Source organism: Coenobita brevimanus, chromosome 32 (genome assembly GCF_032717465.1).
Source record: "Coenobita brevimanus isolate Jiangsu-jjx chromosome 32, ASM3271746v2, whole genome shotgun sequence".
Classification (NCBI taxonomy): domain Eukaryota; kingdom Metazoa; phylum Arthropoda; class Malacostraca; order Decapoda; family Coenobitidae; genus Coenobita; species Coenobita brevimanus.
The window spans coordinates 2,301,103-2,328,289 of NC_136985.1; the positions used below are offsets into that span (position 1 = coordinate 2,301,103).

At 45.3% G+C, this 27,187-nt stretch overlaps 1 protein-coding gene across 1 annotated transcript in view; it reads right to left on the reverse strand.

The window, feature by feature from the left end:
• Mic26-27 (MICOS complex subunit 26/27) overlaps nucleotides 1-27,187 on the reverse strand; it is a 47,149-nt gene that overhangs the window by 19,442 nt on the left and 520 nt on the right. Inside the window, exons 2-5 of the mRNA XM_080269182.1 lie at nucleotides 25,881-26,026; nucleotides 7,272-7,418; nucleotides 5,121-5,225; nucleotides 37-155 (exon numbers count right to left, since the gene is read on the reverse strand). Coding sequence (XP_080125308.1) covers nucleotides 37-155; nucleotides 5,121-5,225; nucleotides 7,272-7,418; nucleotides 25,881-26,026 — 517 coding nt within the window. The remainder of the gene's footprint in view (nucleotides 1-36; nucleotides 156-5,120; nucleotides 5,226-7,271; nucleotides 7,419-25,880; nucleotides 26,027-27,187) is intronic.

Consider the following 27,187-nt stretch of genomic DNA (forward strand, 5'->3'; position numbering starts at 1 on the left):
ATATTTGTCGGGGGTGTGCAACTGCGAGATTCTTACCTCTCCCCCTTCAGGCTCTACGGGGGGTTTTGTTGGGGCCTCCTCGGGCTGGGTGGGAAGGGCTGGGGTCTCCTTTTCTGGCGGGGCTGGGGCAGGAGGGGCCTTGGACTGTGGCTTCACTGAAATCACAGTCCACATTAGAATTGCAATGATATACTTTACCTCTTACAAGTATACCCCAGTTGAACAATGCATTTGGTTAAGTAAAAACCCATCGCTAGGCGGGGTATTGTATCTCGGGGTAGATTTAACATGTAAAGTATAGGGATGCGTTTTTGGGCCTTGAGTTTCCCCCCAAACTAAGTCCTAAACTCATCCAAATGATTCTAAAAAATAGTTCCTAGCTAACATAAACCCACAAATAGATTCAATACAAGCTACTCTAAGCCTGAAAGCAGTTTATAACTCACCTAAACCCAGAAATGAAATCTGAAAATCATCAAATATGTCTGGAAAAAATCAAGCTTAGTAAACTGTACCCCAAAATGACAATGTTCACCCCACCTATGACTAAAACACATTAAGTCTAAAAATCTATCTATCTATCAATCTATTGCCAGACGCCTCAATCCCGTTTGGGGTGGCCACAAACAAATCGCCTCCAAGTCGCCCTGTCCCCCGCCATTTCACTGCCCTGCTCCCAACTCACACCCCCCTCTCTCATATAGCTCTCCACCACATTCCTCCATCTCATCCTCGGCCTCCCCCTCCCTCTTCCCCCCTCCACCTCACTCACATACACTCTCTTCATCAGTCTTTCACCCTCCAGTTTATAAATCAACCTAAACACACAATTTTACTCTAACATATCATCAAAATTGGTAAAAAAAAAATCAAAACCCATCGTTAAACCGGGGTTTGGTCATTGTTAGGCGGGGTATGGTGGTATTTCTACCCCCATTACTAAGCCGGGGATCGCATCTTGGGGTATACCTGTGTACATATATGTATATATATACAGTGGATTCTCGAATTTCAATGGGCATGGGTACCTAAAAATCACTGTGAAATTCAAATCATCGAAATTTAAACTAAACTTCTTATGGGAAAAATTAGTTTGGATCCGGGGCCTCCGAACCTAACTACGTAAATCATGATTATCTGCCCACACCTCCTGTAAACTTTATGAACTATAATTGTGGTTAAGTAACTGTAGTTCTGCACTGTATTGCCATACTGTCAGCAAGTGTATACTTGGTGTAATCCTGCCCTTTCCTGTACTGCCATTTCTCCTTTGGCTGCGAAGATTTAGAGGTGCCAGGCTGCTCTCGTCCATTACCACTGCTACCCAAAGAACCACTCTTGCTTGCCATCTTGAAACAGGTAAGTTGCAACAAAAATACAAAGAAAATACATACAACTGAATTGCAGTGAAATGCATGTCCACATATGGAAGGTACAGGCTGAAAGTGCAGCACTTGGCTGTAAAGGGCTGGCTGCTGGCAGGACAGTCGCAAGATGGCCGCCGACAACAGAGCACCGCCCTGCACATGGCTTGTTGTTGGTGGTGCCTACTCCCATCCGGGAGCTCTTGTCCTTAAACAACATGACTTTTTCTTTTCCTCAGTCTCTATTGTTCATTTCTATGTTCCTCCTTATATTCATAATTACTGTACTGTACTTCTCTTCATTTCAGTATTCTGCCTCCTGTATTTGATATCACCTGTAATTCATTTTGTTTTAGTATTTCTGTTATTGATTCTTTTCCTTTAATTTCTCTTGTTATATTTTTGAGCTGGGTCTGGTTAGTACTTGGATGGGTGACCGCCTGGGAACACCAGATGCTGTTGGCATAACGTTCTCCCTACATGTCGAGTGGGGTTGGTGGAGGATTAGTGCCCCTCTCTGTAAAACAATTAACTCTAAGCCCTTGGCCACCCCGTCTGGGATACATGGCGTCTGGCAATGAATGAATGAATATTTTTGAGTTATTAAAGTACAGATTAATTAATAATACTGTTAGTATATTTACAGAATGATGGGGAATAGTCCAGGGTGCGAATTGTCCTGACGGAAAATCGTCCATGTTTTGACGGGTAATTATCTGACAACAAATTGACTTGACGGTGAATTGTCTGGGAACCTTATCATCGTGTGCTCCACATAGGAATAAATGATGTTGATTTTCATTATCTTCTTGACACATGTCACATATGATATTAGGTTAGGCTCACACTTTTTCTTATAATATTCCTTCACTTCTAGCATTTTGGTTTGCATCAAAAATATTATCTTTGCTTGTTTTGGTTGGAGTCTGGCCCTGACAGCATCGAAATGCGCGACTTTGCATCAAAAAGTGAGGTAGGCAGACCACTCCAAAATGCATCGAAATTTGCTTCATCAAATTCTAAACTGTCAAAATTTGAGAAACCGCTGAATATATATATATATATATATATATATATATATATATATATATATATATATATATATATATATATATATATATATATATATATATATATATGTTTTACGGAAGACGAACAGAGGAAGGAAAAACAATTAAATAAAAAAATAATCTATACACCAGCTTACCAGTGTCCTCCATTCATAAAACAAAATGTAAAAGTTGGATTTGAACTGCCAACTGTCATATACCATACACCAATTGTTGAGAGGTATATGAGGGAGGGGGGAGTGAGCTGGGGGGAGGGCAGTCAAATGGTGGGTGACAGAGCGGCTTGGAGGTGTTTTGTCTGCAGCCACCCTTCGCGGGATTAGGGCGTCAGCCTATAGATAGACAGATTTCTATTACAAGATGGATGACTTCATGTGGTGACACTGACATAAACAGGGGGGTCCACTGCCTGGTTATACAACTGTCCCTCAATTTATTACCTATCCCTCAAGAGGAAGATGGTAGACTGCAGGAAGAGGACAACTTCAGCCTGCAGTTCACTGGGTTCACACAGTAGATGAACCTGGGACTATAACTGCTACTGATATTATGGGAGTCGATATGACTGTTCTGGTGCAAATGAGGAGCCTACAGGTGGTGACACGTGCACTCTGGGTGAAGCGAAGCAACTGTGGCATCCACCCAAGAGCCAAACCTATGATATTTCCTTGTACTTCACCATGCAGGACCCTGGTGGGGGTCCATCTACCACAAGTGGGTGCCAGATCCCTATATAGGTACTGAACTGTGTCTATAGCATGGCCCCACAGTAGCTTTCCTGTGGTCAATAGGTCTGATCAGCTAAAAAAGACTAGGGTTAATGAACAAAAAGGCACTCCAACCTCCCGCTCTCTTACTTACACACTGAAGTTGTTTATAGTACTAAAAATAATGATGCAGCTGAAGAAGTCTAAACATACACACTGTCTATCTATCTATCTATTGCCAGACGCCTTAATCCCATAAGGGGTGGCCACAAACAAACTGCCTCCATGTCGTCCTGTCCCCCGCCATTTTGCTCTCCTCCCCCCAGCTTACATCCCCCTCTCTCATATACTTCTCCACTCCATCCCTCCATCTCATCCTCGGCCTCCCCCTCCATCTCCCCTCCCCCACCTCGCTCACATACACTCTCCTTGTTAGCCTCTCACTCTCCATCCCTCCATCTCATCCTCAGTCTTCCCCTCCCTCTTCCCCTTCCACCCCAATCACATACACTCTCCTTGTTAGTCTCTCACTCTCCACACTACCAAAAACCTTCAAACAACTCCCACAATATTACTGTTCCCTGTTCACTCCATCTCATCCTCGGACTTCCTCCCTCCACCTCAGAGGTAGACTGCAAGATAATGCCTATTTTATGTGTGTGGTGTGTCGGGGAGAGCAGGTGGAGATTGTCAGACGTGAAAGGATTGATCTTGCTGGTGAGTCTCTTGAGTGTGTGGAGGAGTTTTGTTATTTGGGAGACATGTTGTGTGCTGGAGGTGGGGCTGGAGCAGCTCTGTGGCTAGGGTGAGGAGTGGTTGGAAGATGTTCAGGGAGCTCTTGCCTCTCCTGACACTGAGAGGGCTCTCCCTACATGCTAAAGGAGCTTTGTATGCAGCATGTGTTAGGAGTGTAATGCTGTATGATAGTGAGACCTGGGCAGTAAAGGAGGATATTCACAGGCTCAGATGTACAGCAATGACAATGATTAGGTGGATGTGCAGTGCGTCCCTGCATCCAAGGTCTGGGGGGACTGGGTTTATGATGGAGGAGTTGAGAGGTAGGATGGGACTGGAGTGTATTGGTGTTGTAATGAGGAGGGGTAGACTGAGATGGTTTGGGAGGAAGGATGGGACTGGAGTGTATTGGTGTTGTGATGAGGAGGGGTAGACTGAGATGGTTTGGGAGGTAGGATGGGACTGGAGTGTACTGGTGTTGTGATGAGGAGGGGTAGACTGAGATGGTTTGGGAGGAAGGATGGGACTGGAGTGTATTGGTGTTGTGATGAGGAGGGGTAGATTGAGATGGTTTGGGAGGAAGGATGGGACTGGAGTGTATTGGTGTTGTGATGAGGAGGGGTAGATTGAGATGGTTTGGGAGGAAGGATGGGACTGGAGTGTATTGGTGTTGTGATGAGGAGGGGTAGATTGAGATGGTTTGGACATGTGGAGAGGATGGGGGATGATAATTGGGTGAGGAAGGTGAGAAGTGTTAATATTGGGGATGGGGTTATGAGGGGTAGACCGAGAAAGACATGGGACGAGGTCATTAAGTCTGACCTCAGGGTTAAGGGACTGCACAGGGAGGCTGCAATGGATCGTGCAGCATGGAGAGCCGCCATTAGGTGACCAAGGCCAACACATGCAAGCATGTTGGAGCCTTTAAAAATGAAAACGAAAACGAAACCGAAACCACACTCAAACTCTCCTTGTTAGTCCCTCACTCTCCACACTACCAAAGTCCTTCAAGAAACTCTCACAATACTACTGTTCCCTGTTCACTCTCCACTCCATCCCTCCATCTCATCCTGGGTCTCCCCCTCCCTCTCCCCCTTCCAGCTCTATCACTTACACTCTCCTTGTTAGTCTCTCACTCTCCACACTACCACGATTCTTCAAACTCCCACCATACTACTGTTCCTTGTTCACCCTCCACTCCATCCCTCCATCTCATCCTCGGTTTCCCCCTCCCTCTCACAAACCTCCAGCCACAAAGTTGTATCCGATGGTGGCGTAGTCCTTGGTGTTGGCGTACAGCTGCTGCGATATTTGGTAGGCCTGTCGAGGGTAGCACAGGGAGGCAGCGGCTGGTGGGAGAAGGTAAATAAAAACAATGATAGGCTGATAAAATGGAGAGAAAAAATATATAGACAGAAGGAAGAGGAAAGAGTGAAGGAAAGAAAGACAGAAGAGGGAGTGTAAAGTCACCCACAGGCAGAAGGAAGAGGAAAGAATGAAGGAAAGAAAGACAGAAGAGGGAGTGTAAAGTCACCCATAGGCAGAAGGAAGAGGAAAGAATGAAGGAAAGAAAGACAGAAGAGGGAGTGTAAAGTCACCCACAGGCAGAAGGAAGAGGAAAGAATGAAGGAAAGAAAGACAGAAGAGGGAGTGTAAAGTCACCCACAGGCAGAAGGAAGAGGAAAGAATGAAGGAAAGAAAGACAGAAGAGGGAGTGTAAAGTCACCCACAGGCAGAAGGAAGAGGAAAGAATGAAGGAAAGAAAGACAGAAGAGGGAGTGTAAAGTCACCCACAGGCAGAAGGAAGAGGAAAGAATGAAGGAAAGAATGACAGAAGAGGCAGTGTAAAGTCACCCACAGGCAGAAGGAAGAGAAAAGAATGAAGGAAAGAAAGACAGAAGAGGGAGTGTAAAGTCACCCACAGGCAGAAGGAAGAGGAAAGAAAGACAGGAGAGGGAGTGTAAAGTCACCCACAGGCAGAAGGAAGAGGAAAGAATGAAGGAAAGACAGAAGAGGAAGGCTGGAAGAGAGGAAAGGGAAGACACCTAAAGCAGCACTACATCGAATGAGTGGATGGTGAGTGCACCCACCTACCACATCATCAAACAACATGAAGCACAGGTTTTTCACTGATATTTTTAAGTAAGAAAAGGCTTTATATTTTTACTCATGTCTGTATGTGAATATAATCTAGATCTGAAAGTTTCCTATCATTTTTCACTGAATGGCATCTTTTACTGACATCTTGTGGATGTGATAGGAAGCGTTATGAGGAACACACTGAGGTGGTTTGGCCATGTGGAGAGGATGGAGGGTGAAAGACTGATGAAGTGAGTGTATGTGAGTGAGGTGGAGGGGGGAAGAGGGAGGGGGAGGCCAAGGATGAGATGGAGGGATGGGGTGGAGAGGTATATGAGAGAGGGGGGTGTGAGTTGGAAGCAGGGCAGTGAAATGGCGGGGGACAGAGTGACTTGGAGGCGATTTGTTTGTGGCCACCCCAAACGGGATTGAGGCGTCTGGCAATAGATAGATAGATAGATTGTTTCAATGTGTAGTAATTACAAATATGCACAAAATGTTCAATTTTTTTTTTTAAACCATTATCAACAATATACTTTTGGTAATAAAATGGGTAAATTGTTAGTTTTTTAAAAATTATGAACACATCATTCATTTTCTTTTAAACAACCAAATTCAAACTTAAATACTGATGGTGTGCCTCGGCCATTTCAGTGCCTGGCTCAGTCTGCTGTGAAATGAAAAAGGTTGAAAATCACTGTCATAAGTGGTGGCCATAAATAAATCACCACCATATTGCCCTGTCCACAACCATTGCGCTGTCCTTCCCCCAGCTCACACCCCCCTCTCTCATATACCTCTCCACTCCATCCATCTCATCCTTGGCATCCACCTCCCCCTCCCCCCCTCTACCTCACTCACATACACTCTCCTCATTAGTCTCTCACTCTCCATCCTCTCCATATGGCCAACCACCTGAGTGTATTTCTCCTAATGCTTTCTATCACATCCACATCCACACCACAACGCTCCTTCACTTCCTCATTTGTCAGCCTGTCTCTCCATGTAACTCCACATGCTCCTCCCACATAACTCATTTCCACTGCTCTCACTCTTGACTTGTGTCCTTCCAACAACGTCCAAGCTTCAATTCCATACGTTAGAGTTGGGATCACAATATTGTCATATAGTAACTTTTTCACTTCCATGCTCACTTCCCTGTTTCTTATCACTGCTTTCAAAGAACCAGCAACCTTTCTTCCTTGTTGTACGCTTTCAAGCACTTCACCCTCCAAACTTCCATCTTTACTCAACACACTACCCAAGTAATTAAACGTACTCACATTTTCCAATTCCTCAACATACAAAATACTTACTAATAACGCCAGTAGAGGTGTAGAGAACTTTCTTAACAAGGCCGCCCCTTCTACGAGCTCCAATAATCAAGCCAGCTAAGCCTCCGATAGTGATGGCTCCGGCACGAGGTATGATATTGTCTTCATCTGTTATGTAATCAAACGTGGCTGTGTGGAAGAGGTGAAAGTAGGTCGTTAAGAGTTATATTTGGTTAAGTTACATCAGGCAATGAAATGGCGGGGGACAGGGTCACATGGAGACGATTTGTTTGTGGCCACCCCATATGGGATGAAGGCGTCTGGCAATAGATAGATAGACAGATACATTAGGATACATTATATTCTTTTCGCTTTACCTATACTGTACCGTTTTATTCTTACTTGATCTAAAATTACCATCTATTTGGAACACGAAATTGTCTATCTATCTATTGCCAGACGCCTTAATCCCGTAAGGGGTGGCCACAAACAAATCGCCTCCATGCCGCCCTGTCCCCTGCCATTTCACTGCCCTGCTCCCAGCTCACACCCCCCTCTCTCATCATTCATTCTGTTTTGTTTCATTTCATTAAATAAAGGCTCCTACATGCTTGCATGCATTGACCTTGGTCACCTAATGGCAGCTCTCCATGCTGCTTGATCTCTGGCAGCTTCCCAGTTTAGTCCCTTATCCCTGAGGTCACACTCAATGACCTCGTCCCAGGTCTTTTTCGGTCTACCTCTCATTACCTTGCCCCAAATATTAATACTTCTCACTTTCTGCACCAAATTATCATCCCCCATCCTCTCCACATGCCCAAACCACCTCAATCTGCCCCTCCTCATCACAGCATCAATTCACTCCAGTCCCATCCTTCCTCCCAAACCATCTCAGTCTACCCCTCCTCGTCACAACACCAATACACTCCAGTCCCATTCTTGAGTGGAGAGGTATATGAGAGACGGGGGTGTAAGTTGGGAGAGGGCGGTGAAATAGCATGGGACAGGGTGACATGGAGGTGATTTGTTTATGGCCACCCCTTATGGGACTAAGGCATCTGGCTATAGATAGATAGATAGATAGATAGAAAGAGATACAGTAATCCTTCCAATATCTGACGTAATAGAGCCATAGGCAGGTCCGGATAGTGGTCCTGTCCAGATATTGGGCCCCGACTTCTGGACTTGTACTTATGGACCCTAACTCAGAAAAACACCTATACAACTCCCTCTGGACATGCATAGCACCTATTTAAGACCCAAATCACACCAATAAAGGACATAAAAGACTGAAATAAATGCAAAAGAACCATAAAATGAGGCTTTTGAGGTAGGCTGATACAATATTCAACATTCTGGGTACTTACAAGTCCCTGGCATCTGGACTGGTAGTTATGGACCCTAACCTAGCCTAACTCAGAAAAACACCTCCCTACTGCACATGCATAGCACCTAAGACACTACATATTCACACCAATAAGGGACATAAAAGAGTGAAATGAGGTGTTTGAGGTAAGTATAGTATGGAAAATACAGTACAGTACAGTATGAAACATTCTGCCTACTTACAGCAAGTCCATGGCCATCTCGATGAATAACCGCCTCCTCTCAGACTCTGACAGTAAGAAGGATTTCCTGCAGCACTTGCAGTACACTGTTCATGAAGTGTTGCACTGAACTTAGTCATTCGCACTCAGAAGTCCATTCTCTTCACAGTGTGCACTCTTGTCTAACTTATGCTTCATTGTAACTTAATAAGTGTTGCACTCTGCACTTTAAGTCTTTCCACTCTTATAACCATTTTCTAAAGCAAAAACACACAAGTTTATTTACATTAAATTTAGTCCAAAAATTGTTTGTCTTTTCACTCACAACTGTAAATCCTTAACACAATGCACTGTTTTTTTCACTGCACAACACTGTAAATTCCCGTGTGGTCTAGTGGAGAAGTTCTTGGCATCTATTCACTGTCAGAGTCCGAGAGTATCGCTGGCAGGTGACCTAGGGGTGCGTCGCTGGGTCGTGGTGATGGCATGCCCACTGCAGTCGACTCTGAAGACAGACGCAAACTCACGTTGAGCGGTGACTCCACCGTGGCTGATGTGCTGGGCTGTGGCTCGGAGCATGAGGGCCTGTCTTGGGGAGGCAACAGAGTGAAGCCAGGGCTGGGCACAGCGGGGGTCACGGGCCTGAAAAAACTGCCAATCGTTGATTGACGCAAGGAACGACGATTCTGACGATTAATGATGTGCTACATGAAGCGCACGCACTTCCTCCACAAGTCCCAAGGGCTCCATCTCCCGGTTGCAGTCCGGGTGTTCCAGGTAGTCCAGAACGAACTCTAGATGTTCCCGGAGTGCGCTCAGCTTGGGGATGGCTGGAGTTGTGTCATGCTGAGAGGAGTCTGCATCATCGTCGCCGTCCTCATCGGAATCTTCAAGCTGGGTACTGACACCTGCAACTGAAGATGCGATCTCGATATCAGACAGGGTCTGATACCCAGGATCGCCCTTGTCGTCATCCAACCACTCACGCACGTTGTCCACATCAACATCGTTGCCATGCGTACGTAGACGTGCATGGAAGTCATCCACGTCAAAACCTAGGAAATCGTACTCCACATCCGTTCCGAGAAGCAGACGAGACCAACCATTTTCTAGAGTCTTGACAGGGATTTCCTTCCATGCACTGGCCCAGTTGTAGATTGCAGACTTGATGTTGTAGCAGCGAAGGTTTTCCAAAGTCCGCTGGCCTTGCGTGTCCCGTTCCTCCCTGCGCTCGTCCTCGTCCTCGAGAACAACCATCACCTCATCCAGGAACTTCCATCGGTATAGGTGCTTCGTTGCCACGATCACTCCTTGGTCCATTGGTTGGATGAGAGCAGTCGTATTAGGTGGCAGAAACATGCACCTAATGCGGCCATTCTCAGCCACCAAGTCCTTGTCGCACGGGTGGGAAGGTGCATTGTCGAGGAGAAGGAGGGCCTTTACCTGGTTGCGTGGGATTCCCAGTTTCTCCGTCTGGTAATGTATGACCTCCTTGACGAAATGGCGGTGGAACCAGTCTTTGAAGATCTGGGCTGTGAATCATGCCTTCAAGGAATGGTACCAGACGACAGGGAGGACATCCATCACCCCACGAAGGCACCGAGGCTGCTTTGCGCGGCCAACAATAACGGGCTTAAGCCGGTGCATGCTGTTAGCATTGGCACAACACAAAGCAGATATCCGTTGCTTGGACAGATTGCGGCCAGGTACACGCTTCTCTGTCTCCTCAGCTAGAGTGTTCGTTGGCAAAGAGCAATAGAATAAACCAGTTTCGTCAGCGTTGTAGACTTGACCGAGAGTGAGGCCCTCCCTGTCGATCAAGCCCTTCACCTTGTGCCGAAACTTGTCAACTCCATCCTCGTTAGCGTCCAAAGCTTCGCCATGAGCCTTACGGTTGGTAAGGCCATGCCGTAACTTAAACGCGAAGAGCCAACCCTCGGATGCCTTGAAGTCTAGGGCATCGTGAAGCCTGGTGAACTTCTCAGCAGCAGCCTTCAGCTCCGTACCACGTACCAACACACCAGCAGCATGTTGCTGTCGATACCAAATCAACGTGGAGCGGTCGACTTCAGCAAACTTGGGAGTAAACATCACCTTCCTCTCCATGTTGCGTTTGTTTCTCAATGAGAAGTCAGCCGTGTACTGCATGAGTTTGTCTCGGGATCTCTTGATATCAAACAAAGTAGATCGGGCCAGGTTGAACTCGCGGAGAATGAGGGAAGAAGACCACCCCACATCCACTTTCTCCAATATCTCCCGTTTCTTCTCCAGAGTCAACACCACTCTCTTCCTTTTCTCAGGCGGCGGGGCCATCATCAAACACACGAAGGAGAGGCACGAGAGCAGCAGGAGTGCCTGCAGCAGGTAAGGCACCACCACAAAAGCGAGCACGTGGGCAGCCATGACGACGAGCGTTCACTCGCGACAAGAGACAGGCGGAAAGTGGGGAGGATGCAGCGGCGCTCTATCGGATGTCGGAGGAATGACGCGCCACAACAAAGCTGTCCCGCGCCCCGCGCGCCAAGTTCAAATTATGGGCGGGATTTTTTTTTTTTCCCCGATTCTTTTGCGGTTTTCGGACCATTTTGGGAATATTGGATCCTGGGATGGTTATGTCCGGTTAGTGGGGATGTTCTGATATTGGGCATTCGGATATTAGAGGGATTACTGTATACAGATAGATAGATAGATATTTGATGTAACATGATACAGTAAGAAGGCAGGATATTGTAAGAGGTGTTTGTTGAATGCATGATAAGTGAGGTGGAGGGGGGGAGAGGGAGGGGGAGGCCAAGGATGAGATGGAGGGAAGGAGTAGAGAGGTATATGAGAGACTGACGAGGAGAGTGTATGTGAGTGTGGTGGAAGGGGGGAGAGGAAGGGGGAGGCCAAGGATGAGATGGTGGGATGGAGTAGAGAGTTATATGAGAGACTGATGAGGAGAGTGTATGTAAGTGAGGTGGAGGGGGGGGGAGAGGAAGGGGGAGGCCAAGGATGAGATGGAGGGATGGAATGGAGAGGTATATGAGAGACTGATGAGAAGAGTGTATATGAGTGAGGTGGAGGGGGGGAGAGGGATGGGGAGGCCAAGCATAAGATGGAGGGATGGAGTGGAGAAGTATATGAGAGACTGATGAGGAGAGTGTACGTGAGTGAGGTGGAGGGGGGAGAGGAAAGGGGAGGCCAAGGATGAGATGGAGGGATGGAGTGGAGAGGTATATGAAAGACTGACGAGGAAAGTGTATGTAAGTGAGGTGGAAGGGGGGAGAGGGAGGGGGAGGCCAGGGTGAGATGAAGGGATGGAGCAGAGAGGTATATGAGGGAGGGGGAGGCCAGGGTGAGATGGAGGGATGGAGCAGAGAGGTATATGAGGGAGGGGGGTGTGAACTGGGAGCTGGGCAGTGAAATGGCGGAGGACAGGGCAACATGGAGGTGATTTGTTTGTGGCCACCCCTTACGGGATTAAGGAATCTGGCAATAGACAGATAGACAGACAGATGGGGACGAATGAATGAAATAAATAACACAAAATAAAGAGTGTGATTTAAGGGATAAGGGACTGAATAGGGAGGCTGCCAAAGATCAAGCAGCATGGGGCCAGTGGAGACGAAGGCCGATGCATGCACAATATGAAACAACAGACAACATAAATCTATCTATCTATCTATTGCCAGATGCCTCAATCCCGTTCGGGGTGGCCACAAACAAATCGCCTCCACATCGCCCTGCCCCCCACCATTTCACTGCCCTGCTCCCAACTCACACCCCCCTCTCTCATGTACCTCTCCACCCCATCCCTCCATCTCATCCTCGGCCTCCCCCTCCCTCTCCCCCCTCCACCTCACTCACATACATTATACAAGGAGGCGATTTGTTTGTGGCCACCCTGTACGGGATTAAGGCTTCTGGCAATAGATAGATAGATTATACGTAACAAAAACAACTCCTTACACCTACACAAATAAAACACTTACTACACCTATTCTACTACACTCAAGCACACAATATAACACACAGAATATCCAAACGGAAGATGTGTTCAGGAAAAACATATAATCACAGAAGAACAACACACATTTTCACTCTACCTCTCTTACTCGATTCAGCTCCTCCTGGGCATGGTAAAAAGACATTGCAAGTTACTAAAATGCTTAAGGGAAAAATAACAGACAATCCCACCTCTTGCAATCACAGCAGGATTTGAGGATAAGGTAGATAAATTAACAGGGTCGGCCAAATCTGATACTGTACAAAGACACAACTATCGTCCCAGTTTCGTCCAAAGAAAATTGACACCTAGCGAAAGGCAATGAAAATCTCTACCAGTGTGTGTTTCAAATGGATTGATCTTTTCCGCTATACAGTAGGCCCCCCACATTGGCGGGGGTCAGGGGACACAGATCCCCGTGATTTTTTTTTTTTTTTAATGCAAGGAAGAAGGAACCAAAGGCCAGGAGCCCACAAACTGTTCCTTCCAAGAAAAAACAAAGTACAAGAGAGAGCCAAATTCAAGATCCGAACATTTTGAGATGCCTTGACACACTGCGTTTGAAAGACTGGAGATCAGAGGAAGTAGGAAATACAAACAGAGGGAGACAGTTCCAGAGTTGACCCATTGCATAAATGAAGGACTGGGAGTAACGGTTAACTCTTGCATTAGAGAGTTGGACAGAAAAGGGATGAGAGTTTGTTGCTAGACGGGTGCTACGCACCCGTCGTAGAGGTGGAGGAATGCAAGCAGACAGTTCAGAGGAGCAGTGACCATTGAAGGCGCAACAGAAAAGAGATAAAGATGCAACAGTGCAGAAAAGAGACAGAGGTTGAAGGGATGCAAGCAGACAGTTCAGAGGAGGAGTGACCATTGAAGTAGCGATAGAAAAGAGATAAAGATGCAACAGTGCGGCGAAGAGACAGAGGTTGAAGGGATGCAAGCAGACAGTTCAGAGGAGCAGTGACCATTGAAGTAGCGATAGAAAAGAGATAAAGATGCAACAGTGTGGCGAAGAGACAGAGGTTGAAGGGATGCAAGCAGACAGTTCAGAGGAGCAGTGACCATTGAAGTAGCGATAGAAAAGAGATAAAGATGCAACAGTGTGGCGAAGAGACAGAGGTTGAAGGGATGCAAGCAGACAGTTCAGAGGAGCAGTGACCATTGAAGTAGCGATAGAAAAGAGATAAAGATGCAACAGTGTGGCGAAGAGACAGAGGTTGAAGGGAGTCAGTAAGAGGAGGAGAGTTAATGAGACGAAAAGCCTTTGACTCCACAGTCCAATTTTCATGAAAATTTAACACAAAAAGGAAACCATAAATTTTAGTTGCATATGAACAAATTTAGCACTGGCAGCTTAAAAAGATCATATTGCTGAATACTTCTTAGCTTTGGCAATTTAGGTTTAGGTAAAAACTTCTAAAGATTTCCTCAAATAATTTTTCCCCATCTTTCTTTTTCAAATATCAACTTCAAACTTTCTACACATGTAAGCAGGTAATCTTATTTGTGTTGTATTAAATTTTCATGAAAATTGGTCAGAAATTTTTATCTGTCTATCTACACATTGCCAGACGCCTTAATCCCTTATACGGGGTGGCCACAAACAAATTGCCTCCACGTCACCCTGTTCCCCGCCATTTTTATACTTACCCAAAATATAGCCCACTGCCCTTTAAAATGATGCAGTACAGTAAAACCTCAATATAATGGACTTCCATAGACCGGAATACGCTTTTATTGGACTCAAGGAGCTACCAGACTAAAGTCCTATATACCGGAAAAAGTCTGATAAAGCCAAAAGCAGTGCGGACTGCCTGACCACTTCAGCTGTGTTCACCACAATAAGGTAAATAAAAGACATGGCTGTTTAATATATACATGGATGGGGTTGTAAAGGAGGTGCAGGGTAGGGCAGTGGATGTGGGGGTGGCTCTAATGAATGAGGGTGAGATTTGGAAGCTTCCGGTGTTGCTGTTTGCTGATGATACAGTGTTGTTGAGTGAAGATGAATGGGAGTTGCAAGGTTTGGTGAATGAATTTGGGACAGTGTGTAGGAGGAGGAATCTGAAAGTTAATGTAAACAAAAGTAAAGTTATGGTGTTTGAGAGGAATGAAGTCACAGAGTGTGCAGTGAGGTTGGATGGTGAGGATATGGAGAATGTGAGTGCATTCAAGTACTTGGGTAGTGTGATGAGTAAGGATGGAACTTCGGGGGATGAAGTGCGTGAAAGGGTACAGCAGGGAAGGAAGGTTGTTGGTACACTGAAAGCAGTGATGAGAAATAGGGAGGTGAGTATGGAAGTTAAGAAGTCACTGCATGATAGTATTGTGATCCCTACCCTGACGTATGGAAGCGAGGCATGGACCTTGCAAGAGGGGAACAAGTCAAGAGTGAGAGCAGTGGAAATGAGTTACTTGAGAGGAGCATGTGGAGTGACGTGGAGGGACAGGTTGACGAATGAAGAAGTGAAGGAACGCTGTGGGGTGGACGTGGATGTGGTTGAGAAGATTAGGAGAAATACACTGAGGTGGTTTGGACATGTGAAGAGAGTGGAGAATGAAAGACTGACTAAGAGGGTGTATGTAGGTGAGGTGGAGGGAGGGAGAGGTAGACCGAGGATGAGGTGGAGGGATGGAGTTGAGATGTATATGAGGGAGGGGGGGGTTAGTTGGGGGGAGGGTAGTCAAATGGTGGGCGACAGAGCGACTTGGAGGCGTTTTGTCTCCGGCCACCCTTTGCGGGATTACGGCGTCAGGCTATAGATAGATAGACAGATTTATCAGTGTACAGTACAGTATTATTATATATATTATACTGTATTATTCATGTGGTAGGTGGGGAAGCTCACCATCCACTCACTCGATGTAGTGCTGCTCTCGAGTGTCTGCCCTTTCCTCTCCTCCATCTTTCTTTCCTTCCATCCTCTTCTGCTTTTTTTCCCTTCATTCTTTCCTCTTCCTTCTGCCTGTGGGTGACTCTACACTGAGTGACAAGCCAAATGGTCTCCTGTACACCAGGAAACCATTTACTATGCTGGGTGGTAACCATAACACCAAATTTTGGCGCCTGGTGGTTTAGTGGGTAATTATTGCACCCCAATCGGATTGAGCCAGTGCAGGTTTACATCCAAGGTGTGGTTGGGGTTTATTGCTCACATAATGCCACTCAGGGATGAGTGAGGCTGGTCACTCTCATCTTGAATATCAGGACCTACTTGCCTAGCCCTGGGCTCCTACGCTCCTCATGGGGCAACACAGGATTGGATGATGAATGAATGAATTATTATACATATTTTACCATTTGATTATTGTAGTGAATGTATAATACAGTATCACAATGGTAGTCAAAACAGTTTAAAAACCATTGGTGCGATCCGGACTAATTTCTGATATATCGGAAAAAATCCGGGATAGCAGAGGGAAGTCTGGATGTTGCTATTATCGGAATTTCACATTTTTCAGAATGGCTTGGGTCCCAATTAGTCCATAATAATGAGGTTTTACTGTAGTCCTATTAAGTATTTCTGAGGCATAGTGATAAATGAAGCTTTAATGTAGACTATCAAAGCAGCATATTCAGCTCTCTTGTCTATCTACATATCTATCCATCTATCTATCTATCCATCCCTCCATCCATCTATCTATCCATCCATCCATCTATTTATCTACCCATCCACCAAACTATCCATCTATCTACTTATCCATCCATCAATTCATCTATCAATCTATCCATTCATCTAAGTATCCATCCATCTATCCACCCACCTATCTATCCATCTACCCATCCATCTATCTATCTATATCCAAATGCCTTAATTCACCCAATTCGTTAACTACAAGATATTTTCCTACGCTAATGACTGTTCTTCGTACGTTAGTGAATGAAATAAAGATGTTATGACACTAAAAAGGCTAAAGAATCTATTTATTGCCAGACGCCTTAATCCCATAAGGGGTGGCCACAAACAAATCACCTCCATGTCACCCTGTCCCTGCCATTTCACAGCTCCTCTTCCAGCTCACGCCCCCCCCTCTCTCATATACCTCTCCACTCCATCCCTCCATCTCATCCATGGCCTCCCCCCCTCCCCCTCCCCCCCTCCCCCTCACTCACATACACTCTCATCAGTCTCTCATATACCTCTCCACTCCATGCCTCCATCTCATCCTCAGCCTCCTCCTCTCTCTCACCCCCTCCACCTCACTCACATACACTCTCCTCATTAGTCTCTCATATACCTCTCTGCTCCATCCTTCCATCTCATCCTTGGCCTCCCCCTCCCTCTCCCCCTCTTCACCTCACTCACATACACTCCTCATCAGTCTCTCATATACCTCTCCGCTCCATCCCTCCATCTCATCCACGGCCTCCCCTTCCTTCTACCTCCTCCACCTCACTCACACACACACTCCTCATTAGTCTCTCACTCTCCATCCTCTCCACCTGGCCAAACCACTTCAATGTAGTCCTAATGCTTTCTTTCACATCCACACCCAGTCAAATATAAAAAATGGCCTAAAAATAGATAAAAAATAGACAAACCTGTGGACTGTTGTATATCCTTAATGAGATCCACGAGAGCTAATATGAAAGAAGGGTAAGAAGGTGGAAGGAAGAAACAGGCCAGGGTTAGGTTAGGTTAAGTTAGATCAGGTTAGATTAAGTTAGATTAGGTTTGGATATATGATTTGAGGTATGTGAGAGAGTGAGAGACTAATGAGAGCGAATATGAGTGAGGTTGAGGGGGGGAGAGGGAGGAGGGGGCTAAGAATGAGATGAAGGGATGGAGAGGTATATGAGAGAGGGGGATGTGAGCTGGGATCAGGGCAGTGAAATGGCAGGGGACAGGGTGACATGGAGGCGATTTGTTTGAGGCCACCCCTTACGGGATTAAGGCGTCTGGCAATAGATAGATAGATATGAGTTCCTTCTAAGTATATCTATGGCCAGACCTCTAAATCCCATAGTAGGTGGCCACAAGCAAATCACCTCCATGTCACCCTGTCCTGTCATTCGGCTACCCTCCCTACAACTCACATCCCTCTCTAATCTCTCTCCATCCCTCCATCTCATCCTCAGTCTCCCCCTCCCCCTCCACCACACTCACAAACAATCTTCTAGTTGGTCTCTCATCCACTATCCTCTCCACATGACTTCCTTATTTGTCTGTCTGTCTCTCCATGCAACTCCACATCCACATCAACACCACAATGCTCCTTCACTTCCTCAATTGTCTATCTGTCTCTCCATGCAACTTCACATGCTCCACATCCACACCAACACCACAACATTCCTTCACTTTCCCATTTGTCTGTCTGTCTGTCTCTCCATGGAACTCCACATGCTGCACATCCACACCAACACCACAACATTCCTTCACTTCCTCGTTTGTCTGTCTGTCTCTCCAAGCAACTCCACATGCACCACATCCACAGCCACACGACAATGCTCCTTCACTTCCTCATTTGTCTGCCTGTCTGTCTCTCCATCCACATGCACATCCACACCACAACACTCCTTCACTTCCTTATTTGTCTGTCTGTCTCTCCATGCACCTCCACATCCACATCCACATCAACACCACAATACTCCTTCACTTCCTCATTTGTCTGTCTGTCTCTCCATGCACCTCCACATGCACCACATCCACACCACAATACTCTTTCACTTCCTCATTTGTCAGTCTGTCTCTCCATGCAACTCCACATCCACATCAACACCACAATACTCCTTCACTTCCTCATTTGTCAGTCTGTCTCTCCATGCACCTCCACATCCACATCCACACCACGATGCTCCTTCACTTCCTCATTTGTATGTCTGTCTCTCCATGCAACTCCACATGCTCCTCTCAGCTAACTCATTTCCACTGCTCTCACTCTTGACTTGTGTCCTTCCAACAACATCCAAGCTTCACTTCCATATGCTGTCTTTTATCCTCTCAAAGTTACTCAGCTCCTTCTTACAGTCTATTCGTCCAATTTGATCTCTCTCTCTCTCTGCTTCACTTCCAAATGATATCTTTTCTATCTATCTATTGCCAGACGCCTTAATCCCATACGGGGTGGCCACAAACAAATCACCTACACGTTGCCCTGTCCCCCACCATTTCACTGTCCTTTTTCACACACCCCTCCTTCATCTACCTCTCCACTCCATCCCTCCATCTCATCCTTGGCCTCCCCCTCCACCTCACTCACATACACTCTCCCAGTCAGTCTCTCACTCTCCATCCTCTCAAAATACTCAGTTCCTTCTTACAGTCTATTCGTCCAATTTGATCTCCCTCCCTCTCTCTTTCTCTCCTCTCTCTCTAACTCTCTCTCTCTCTCTGCTTCACTTCCATAGGGTATCTTTTATCCTCTCAAAATACTCAGTTCCTTCTTACAGCCTATTCGTCCAATTTGATCTCTCTCTCTCTCACTCTCTTATAATCATCATTATCATATTTTTATTATTATTATTTTTATTACCATTATCTATCTATCTATCTATTGCCAGACGCCTCAATCCCGTTTGGGGTGGCCACAAACAAATCGCCTCCAAGTCGCCCTGTCCCCCGCCATTTCACTCCCCTGCTCCCAACTCACACCCCCCTCTCTCATATACCTCTCCATCCCATCTCTCCATCTCATCCTCGGCCTCCCCCTCCCTCTTTCCCCCTCCACCTCACTCACATACACTCTCTTCGTCAGTCTTTCACCCTCCATCCTCTCCACATGGCCAAACCACCTCAGTGTGTTCCTCATAACGCTTCCTATCACATCCACATCCACACCACAACGTTCCTTTATATCCTCATTCATCAGCCTGTCTCTCCATGTGACTCCACAGGCTCCTCTTAAATAACTCATTTCCACTGCTCTCACTCTTGACTTGTGTCCTTCCAACAACGTCCAAGCTTCACTTCCGTACGTTAGAGTTGGTATCACAATACTGTCATGTAGTAACTTTTTCACTTCCATGCTCACTTCCCTGTTTCTTATCACTGCTTTCAAAGAACCAGCAACCTTTCTTCCCTGCTGTACCCTTTCAAGCACTTCACCCTCCAAACCTCCATCCTTACTCATTACACTACCCAAGTACTTAAACGTACTCACATTTTCCAATTCCTCACCATCCAACCTCGCTGTACATTCACTGACTTCACCTCTCTCAAAGACCATCACTTTACTCTTCCCTACATTCACCTTTAGATTCCGTTTCTTACACACTCTCTCAAACTCATCCACCAAGCCTTGCAGCTCCCCTTCGTCTTCACTCAACAACACAGTATCATCTGCAAACAACAGTACAGGGAGTTTCCAAACACTATCCTCTCTCACCAGGGCCACTCCAACATCCACTACCCTACCTTGTACCTCTTTTATTACCCCATCCATGTACAGATTGAACAACCATGGAGACATTACACATCCCTGTTTCAACCCAACCTTCAAAGAGAAAAATTCACTTAGTTCACCATCCACACGCACTGCAGCCTTCGCACCATCGTACATACTCTTCACAGCATTCAACAACTTCCCATCTATTCCATATATTCTTAACACTTTCCACAATCCTAGTCTATCCACCCTGTCATATGCTTTCTCCAAATCCATGAAAGCCGCATACAACTTCTTTCCCTTCTCTAGAAACTTTTCCACTAAAGATCTGAGAATGAATATCTGATCTACACAACCTCTTCCCTTCCTAAAGCCTCCCTGTTCTTCTCCAACTAATTTCTCTGTTCTTTCTCTAACTCTGTCAATAAGTATCCTACCATACACTTTTCCTATTATACTAAGAAGACAAATGCCCCTATGATTACCACACACTTCTTTTTCCCCTTTTCCTTTGTACAAGGGAATAATTATACCTGACTTCCAATCCTCCGGGACTCTACCTTCCTCCCAGGCCAATCTGCACATCTTCCACATCCATTCTACTACTATCTCTCCTCCATGCTTCAGCATTTCACCACACACTCCATCAATTCCTGGGGCTTTCCCAGATTTAACTTTCTTCATTGCTTCCACAACTTCTATCCTACTGATTTCTTCCTGTCTTCTCACCTCCCTCCTTCTTCCAGCCATTCCCCAGCCACTTATACTCGCATTACTTCCATCCTCCACGTTCAACAATTCCTTAAAGTGTTCTCTCCATCTGCTCACTTTTTCTCCCTTTTCCACTAGTAACCTACCATTTTTATCTTTCACTCCCCTGCTAACTTCACTTCCACCCTGTCTTACTCTTATCACCTCTTTCCAGAACATTTTCTTACAGTCCCTCCACTTTACACTCAAATTCCTTCCAAATTCCTCATCCACTCTCTTCTTACTCTCTCTTACTAATCTTTTCACCTCTCTCTTTCTTTCTACATATAACTCTCTCTTCCGCCTCTCAACTTCTTCTACGCCCCTATTTCTCATCCATTCATTGTATGCTTTCTTCTTTAGTGCCACAGCCCGTTTCACCTCTTCAGTCCACCACGCTGTTCCTTGCACCCCCCTCCGTCTTCTCTTCCTTCCACACACCACATCACATGCTGCACATATTTCTTCTGTAAATATTCTACACACACCTTCCACGTCCCCCATCTGCTCCAACTCATATTTGCCCAATCGTTCCTCCACTTCTCTCTTATACTCTGCCTTTTTCTCATCCTCTTGTAACCTTTCCACTCTCCTTGCAACTACTCCTTCCTCTCGTCTTTCCCTTCTTCTATTCCTCCATCTTACTTGACCTTTAACTCTGGCCACCACCAAGTAGTGGTCAGAAAGTCCACTCCCCCAACCTCTATAAACTCTTGCATCCAATATACATCTTCGCATCCTTTCATCCACACACACATAATCAATCATTGCCTTCCTTTCACTCAATTCACCACCCACCCTTCTCATCACTCGCCATGTATACCTGTGGATCATTTTATGCCTGAAGAGGGTATTGGCTATCACCAACCCCCTCCCAGCACAAATGTCCACTAGTGCACTCCCATTCTCATCTATCTCAGCATGCACACCCCACTCACCAACTATTCCATCCACCTTCACATTCCCAACTTTACAATTCATATCACCAATCAAAAACACTCTATCATTCCTTCCAAACTTTTCCATGCACACTTCTACATTTGTCCAGAACTCTTCACTCTTCTAGCACGATCTTGCGTTGGCGCATACACACACACAATCGCCCACATTTATATTCCAACTTTCAACTTTACCCACACAATCCTTGATCCAACTGATCCATACTGTCTTATGCTCCTCTTCCATCTTTTACTCACAACTATACATACTCCTTCCTTTGCCCTCTCATTCTCACCTACTCCTGCACATATACCCCATCCATACTCCCATTCTCTCACACTTTCTCCTCTCCATTTTGTTTCAGTTATTCCACATACATCCACTTTCGCATCCTCAAGCACCTGGACAATCTCTCTCTCTTTCATCTCATCATTTGCTCCCCTTACATTCCACGTTCCAATTGCAATGTCCTTTGTCCGGTCCTTGGTCGTCAACGTTTGGTCAGTCCTTGTCCGAGGCTTATTGTTTGTGTTTTTAGTTAGTTGTTTTCCGGGGAGGGGCACTAACCCTCCGCCAACCCTTTTAGTCGCCTTTTACGACAAGCAGGGATACTGGGGGAGTATTCTTGACAAACCCCCCTACCCCCAGGGGGGTATTATTATTATTATTATTATTATAACCACTATTAGTGGTAGGTGGCGGTGACCATCATCCACTCACTTGATGTAGTGCTGCCTACTTCTTCCTTAGCCTTTATCATTCTTTTTCTGTGCCTGTCCTCCTCTCTTCCTATTTCTCACCATCATCCACTCACTTGATGTAGTGCTGCCTGCTTCTTCCTTAGCCTTTATCATTCTTTTTCTGTGCCTGTCCTCCTCTCTTCCTATTTCTCCCATCTTTCCTGTCACTTCTTATTGCTTTTCTTTCCTTTACAGGTGGCTTTACATTGAGTGACAAGCCAAATGGTTTCCTGTAAGCCAAGAAACCATTTACAACACTGGGTGGTAACCATATAACCAAACCATACGTACTCCCTACGTGTCAAGTGGGTTGGTGGAGGGTTAGTGCCCCTCCCAGTAAAACAAATAACTCAGAGTCAAATGGCCACCCTGTACGGGATTATGGCGTCTGGCAATAGATAGATAGATAACCACTAACATCATCATCATCATCACCCTCTTTCTGTCTGTCTGTCTGTCTCTCTCTCTCACACGCGCATACAGGCACACACCAACTTGATCAGGTGATGTAAGAAAACACCGTATAGCTTTCCAAACAGACGAATAGGCAACTGGAATAATCTGGACAAAAATGTGGTTTGTGCAAAGAATATCTATGTTTTCAAAGGCAACGTTAGATAATGATACCACCAGAGGCAGGACAACACACAGACACACAGACACACACACACACACACACACACACACACACACACACACACCTTTAGGAAAAAGTGATCATGTGGTCACTGAGTTCCATATGTTAGTAGGGAATGTCGGGCCAAGAGACGAGCTTCATAGACAGGGAAGATACAACTGTGGGAAAGCAAATTTTACAGGATTGAGAAACTTTTTTGAAAATGCGGATTGGAGAAAATTCAGGGAAACAAGAGAGATACAGAGGAAGTGGGATATCTTTCTAGACCTCTATAATTTGGGAGTGGAAAAATTTGTACCAAGAGTAAGAGGGAAAGAAAACAGGAAAAAGGAGTGGTTTAATAGAAGGTGTATGATAGCAAAAAAAAAAAAAAGAGATAAGGCGTGGAACAACTGGAGAAAGAGAGGTAACAACAGAACAAAGGAAGAATATAAAAGAACAAGGAATGAATACACAAGAATACGTAGAGAAGAAGAAAGGAATTTTGAAAAAGGTATAATAGACAAATGCAAGGATGAACCCAAACTGTTTTATAGATCTGATAATGGCAAACTGAAACAAGAGGAAGGAATCACCAAATTGAAAGTAGAAGGAGAGGTCTTTAAGGTTGCGGCAATGCAAGCAGAAATAATGAACAAACGTTTCCAGTCAGTTTTCACTAAAGAAAAGGAGCTTCTGGAAGGGAGGGAGTGATTAGAAATGTTCCGGTGATAAAAGATATAAAAGTGGAGGTACAGGAAGTGTATAAATTACTGGAAACTCAAGATGTAAGGAAAGCCCCAGGACCTGATGGAATGTCTAATTGGGTACTGAAGGAATGCAGAGAACAACTGGCGGATAAAATTCACAGTTTAATCGTATGCTCACTAGAAGAGGGGAAAGTGCCACAAGAATGGAAGAGGACAAATGTGGTACCAATTTACAAGGGAGGAAACAGGGAAGAACCCCTGAATTATAGACCAGTGTCTCTAACCAGCATGGTCGCAAAATTGTGTGAGAGAATCCTGAAAGACAGATGGATAAAATATCTGGACGAGATGAATATTTTGGCTGAATGTCAGTTTGGATTCAGAAGTGGAAGGTCATGTGTTTCTAACTTGTTGAGCTTTTACTCAAGAGCGATTGATGTGGTACAGGAGAGAGATGGTTGGGTGGATTGTGTGTACTTAGACTTAGAGAAGGCCTTTGACAAGGTACCTCATAAGAGACTAATGTGGAAACTAGAATATATAGGAGGACTGAAGGGGAAACTTCTGGAATGGATGAGAGACTTTTTGAGAGACAGACAAATGAGGACAGTACTAAAGGATAGGATGTCTGGATGGAGGGAAGTAACAAGTGGAGTCCCTCAAGGCTCGGTGTTGGCGCCAGTAATGTTCCTGATTTACGTAAATGATATGGTAAATGGAGTGAACAGTTATGCAAGTCTGTTTGCTGATGATGTAAAGATCTTGAGGAAGGTAGAGGTTGAGGAGGATTGTAAAATATTGCAGGAGGATTTGGATAGGATACACAATTGGAGCCGGACGTGGGAAATGAAATTTAATGTAAAGAAATGTAAAATATTGGAAATGGGTAAAAGTACCAGGAGGACATCACTGAATTATTTGTTGGGTAATGAATTAATCACAAAAAGGAGAGAAGAGAAAGATTTGGGAGTGCTGGTCCAATATAGTTTGTCACCAGAAATGCACATTAACAAGATAGTTGGAGAGACTTATAAACTCTTGACTAACATAAGAGTAGCATTTCATTATAAGGATGAGGAAATGATGAAAAAATTGATAGTGGCCATGATCCGCCCCAGGTTAGAATATGCAGCGGTAGTGTGGTCCCCACACAAAAAGAAAGATATAAACAAGATTGAGAGAATACAAAGAACAGCAACCAAGATGGTCCCCAGTCTGACAGAGAGGCTGGAAAAACTGGATTTGCCTTCTTTAGAGGAAAGGAGAAAAAGGGGAGACATGATTGCAGTGTTCAGGACCATGGTGGGAGTAGATAAAACTGACAAAGAAGATCTGTTTGTATGGGATATGAGAGCAACAAGAGGACACGGAATGAAATTGAAAAAGTCAAGCTACTTGAAGGATATCAAGAAATATAGCTTTCCTTACAGAAGTATAGACTTATGGAATAGCCTAGACAAAGAGATCGTCCAGTCTAAAAATTAAATGAGTTTAAAGCTAAATCTGACTTATTGAGAAACAGCGACGTAAACCCACGAGCATAGTACATTCCGTGTATATCACAATTAGGTATATGAGGTAAATACTTAAATATTTGGAATGACTTAGACAAAGAGGTGGTGCATGAGAAAAACATTCATGTGTGTAAAGGTAGACTTGATAAATGTGGATATGGAGACAGGACAACACGAGCATTGCTCAATTCCTGTATACTACAAATAGGTAAATACAAATAGGTAAATACACACTATTCATAAATTTAAGGACATGTATGATAAAAATGGTTTAATACACAGGACAGTACGAGCTTGACTCATTCCTGTAAAGATACGATTAGGTAAGAACACACACACACACACACACACACACACACACACACATTTACAGATATGTATGATAAAAATGGTTTAATACACAGGACAGTACAAGCCTGACTCATTCCTGTAAAGACACAATTACACACACACACACACACACACACACACACCCACACACACACACACACATGTACAAAAACCGCCCATTACCTTACCCATGGAGTGTGCCTTCCCTGTCTCGTAGATCTGGCTCGCACGCTCCCTTGCAGATCGGGTGGCCCCAAACGCACCCTGTACCTCCTTCCGCACCACACCAATATTCTCCTCCAGCCCTGTCCGCTCTCTGCCATGGTACTCGAAGCTGAAGGGAAGACAGAGTGTAGGGTAAGCTGTAGAAATTGGGTTAGGATGATGATGATGATGATGATGATATACTCTCTCTCTCTTGCTCTGTCTGTCTCTCTCACTTTCTCTGTCTGTCTGTCTGTCTTTCTCTCCCCTTCTCCCTCCCACTCTCTCTCCCTCTGCCATGGTACTCGAAGCTGAAGGGAAGACAGAGTGTGTGGTAAGTTGTAGAAATAGGATGATGATGTACTTTCTTTCCCTCTCTCTCTCTCTCTCCCCTTCTCCCTCCCACTCTCTCTCTCTCTCCCCTTCTCCCTCCCACTCTCTCTCTCTCTCTCCCCTTCTCCCTCCCACTCTCTCTCTCTCTCTGCCATGGTACTCGAAGCTAAAAGGAAGAGTGTGTGGTAAGTTGTAAAGTAGGGTTAGGATGATGATGATGGTGATATTCTCTCTCTCTCCCCTTTTCCCTCCCACTCTCTCTCTCTCTCTCTCCCTCCCACTCTCTCTCTCTCTCCCCTTCTCCCTTCCACTCTCTCTCTCTCTGCTATGGTACTTGAAGCTCAAAGGAAGAAGGAGTGTGTGGTAAGTTGTAGAAATAGTTTAGGAGAATGGAAAGTGAAAGACTGACTAAGAGGGTGTATGTGGGTGATGTGGAGGAAGGGAGAGGGAGGGGTACACCAAGGATGAGGTGGAGGGATGGAATACACTGAGGTGGTTTGGGCATGTGGAAAGAATGGAGAGTGAAAGTCTGACTAAAAGGGTGTATGCAGGTGAAGTGGAGGGAGGGAGAGGGAGGGGGAGACCGAGGATGAGGTGAGGGAATGGAGTTGAGAGGTACATGGGGGAGGGGAGAGTGAGTTGGGGGGAGGGCAGTCAAATGGTGGGTGACAGAGCGACTTGGAGGCGTTTTGTCTGCGGCCACCCTTTGCAGGATTAGGGCATCAAGCTATAGCTAGATAGATAGATAGACAGATAGAAAGATAGATATATGATGATGATGTACTCTCTCTCTCTCTCTATCATGGAACTCAAAGCTAAGGAAGAGTGTGAAGTAGTATGATGATGATGATGATGATGATGATGATGATGATGATGATGATGATGGTGGTGGTGGTGTTGGTTATGATGATGATGGTGGTGTTGGTTATGATGATGATGGTGGTGTTGGTTATGATGA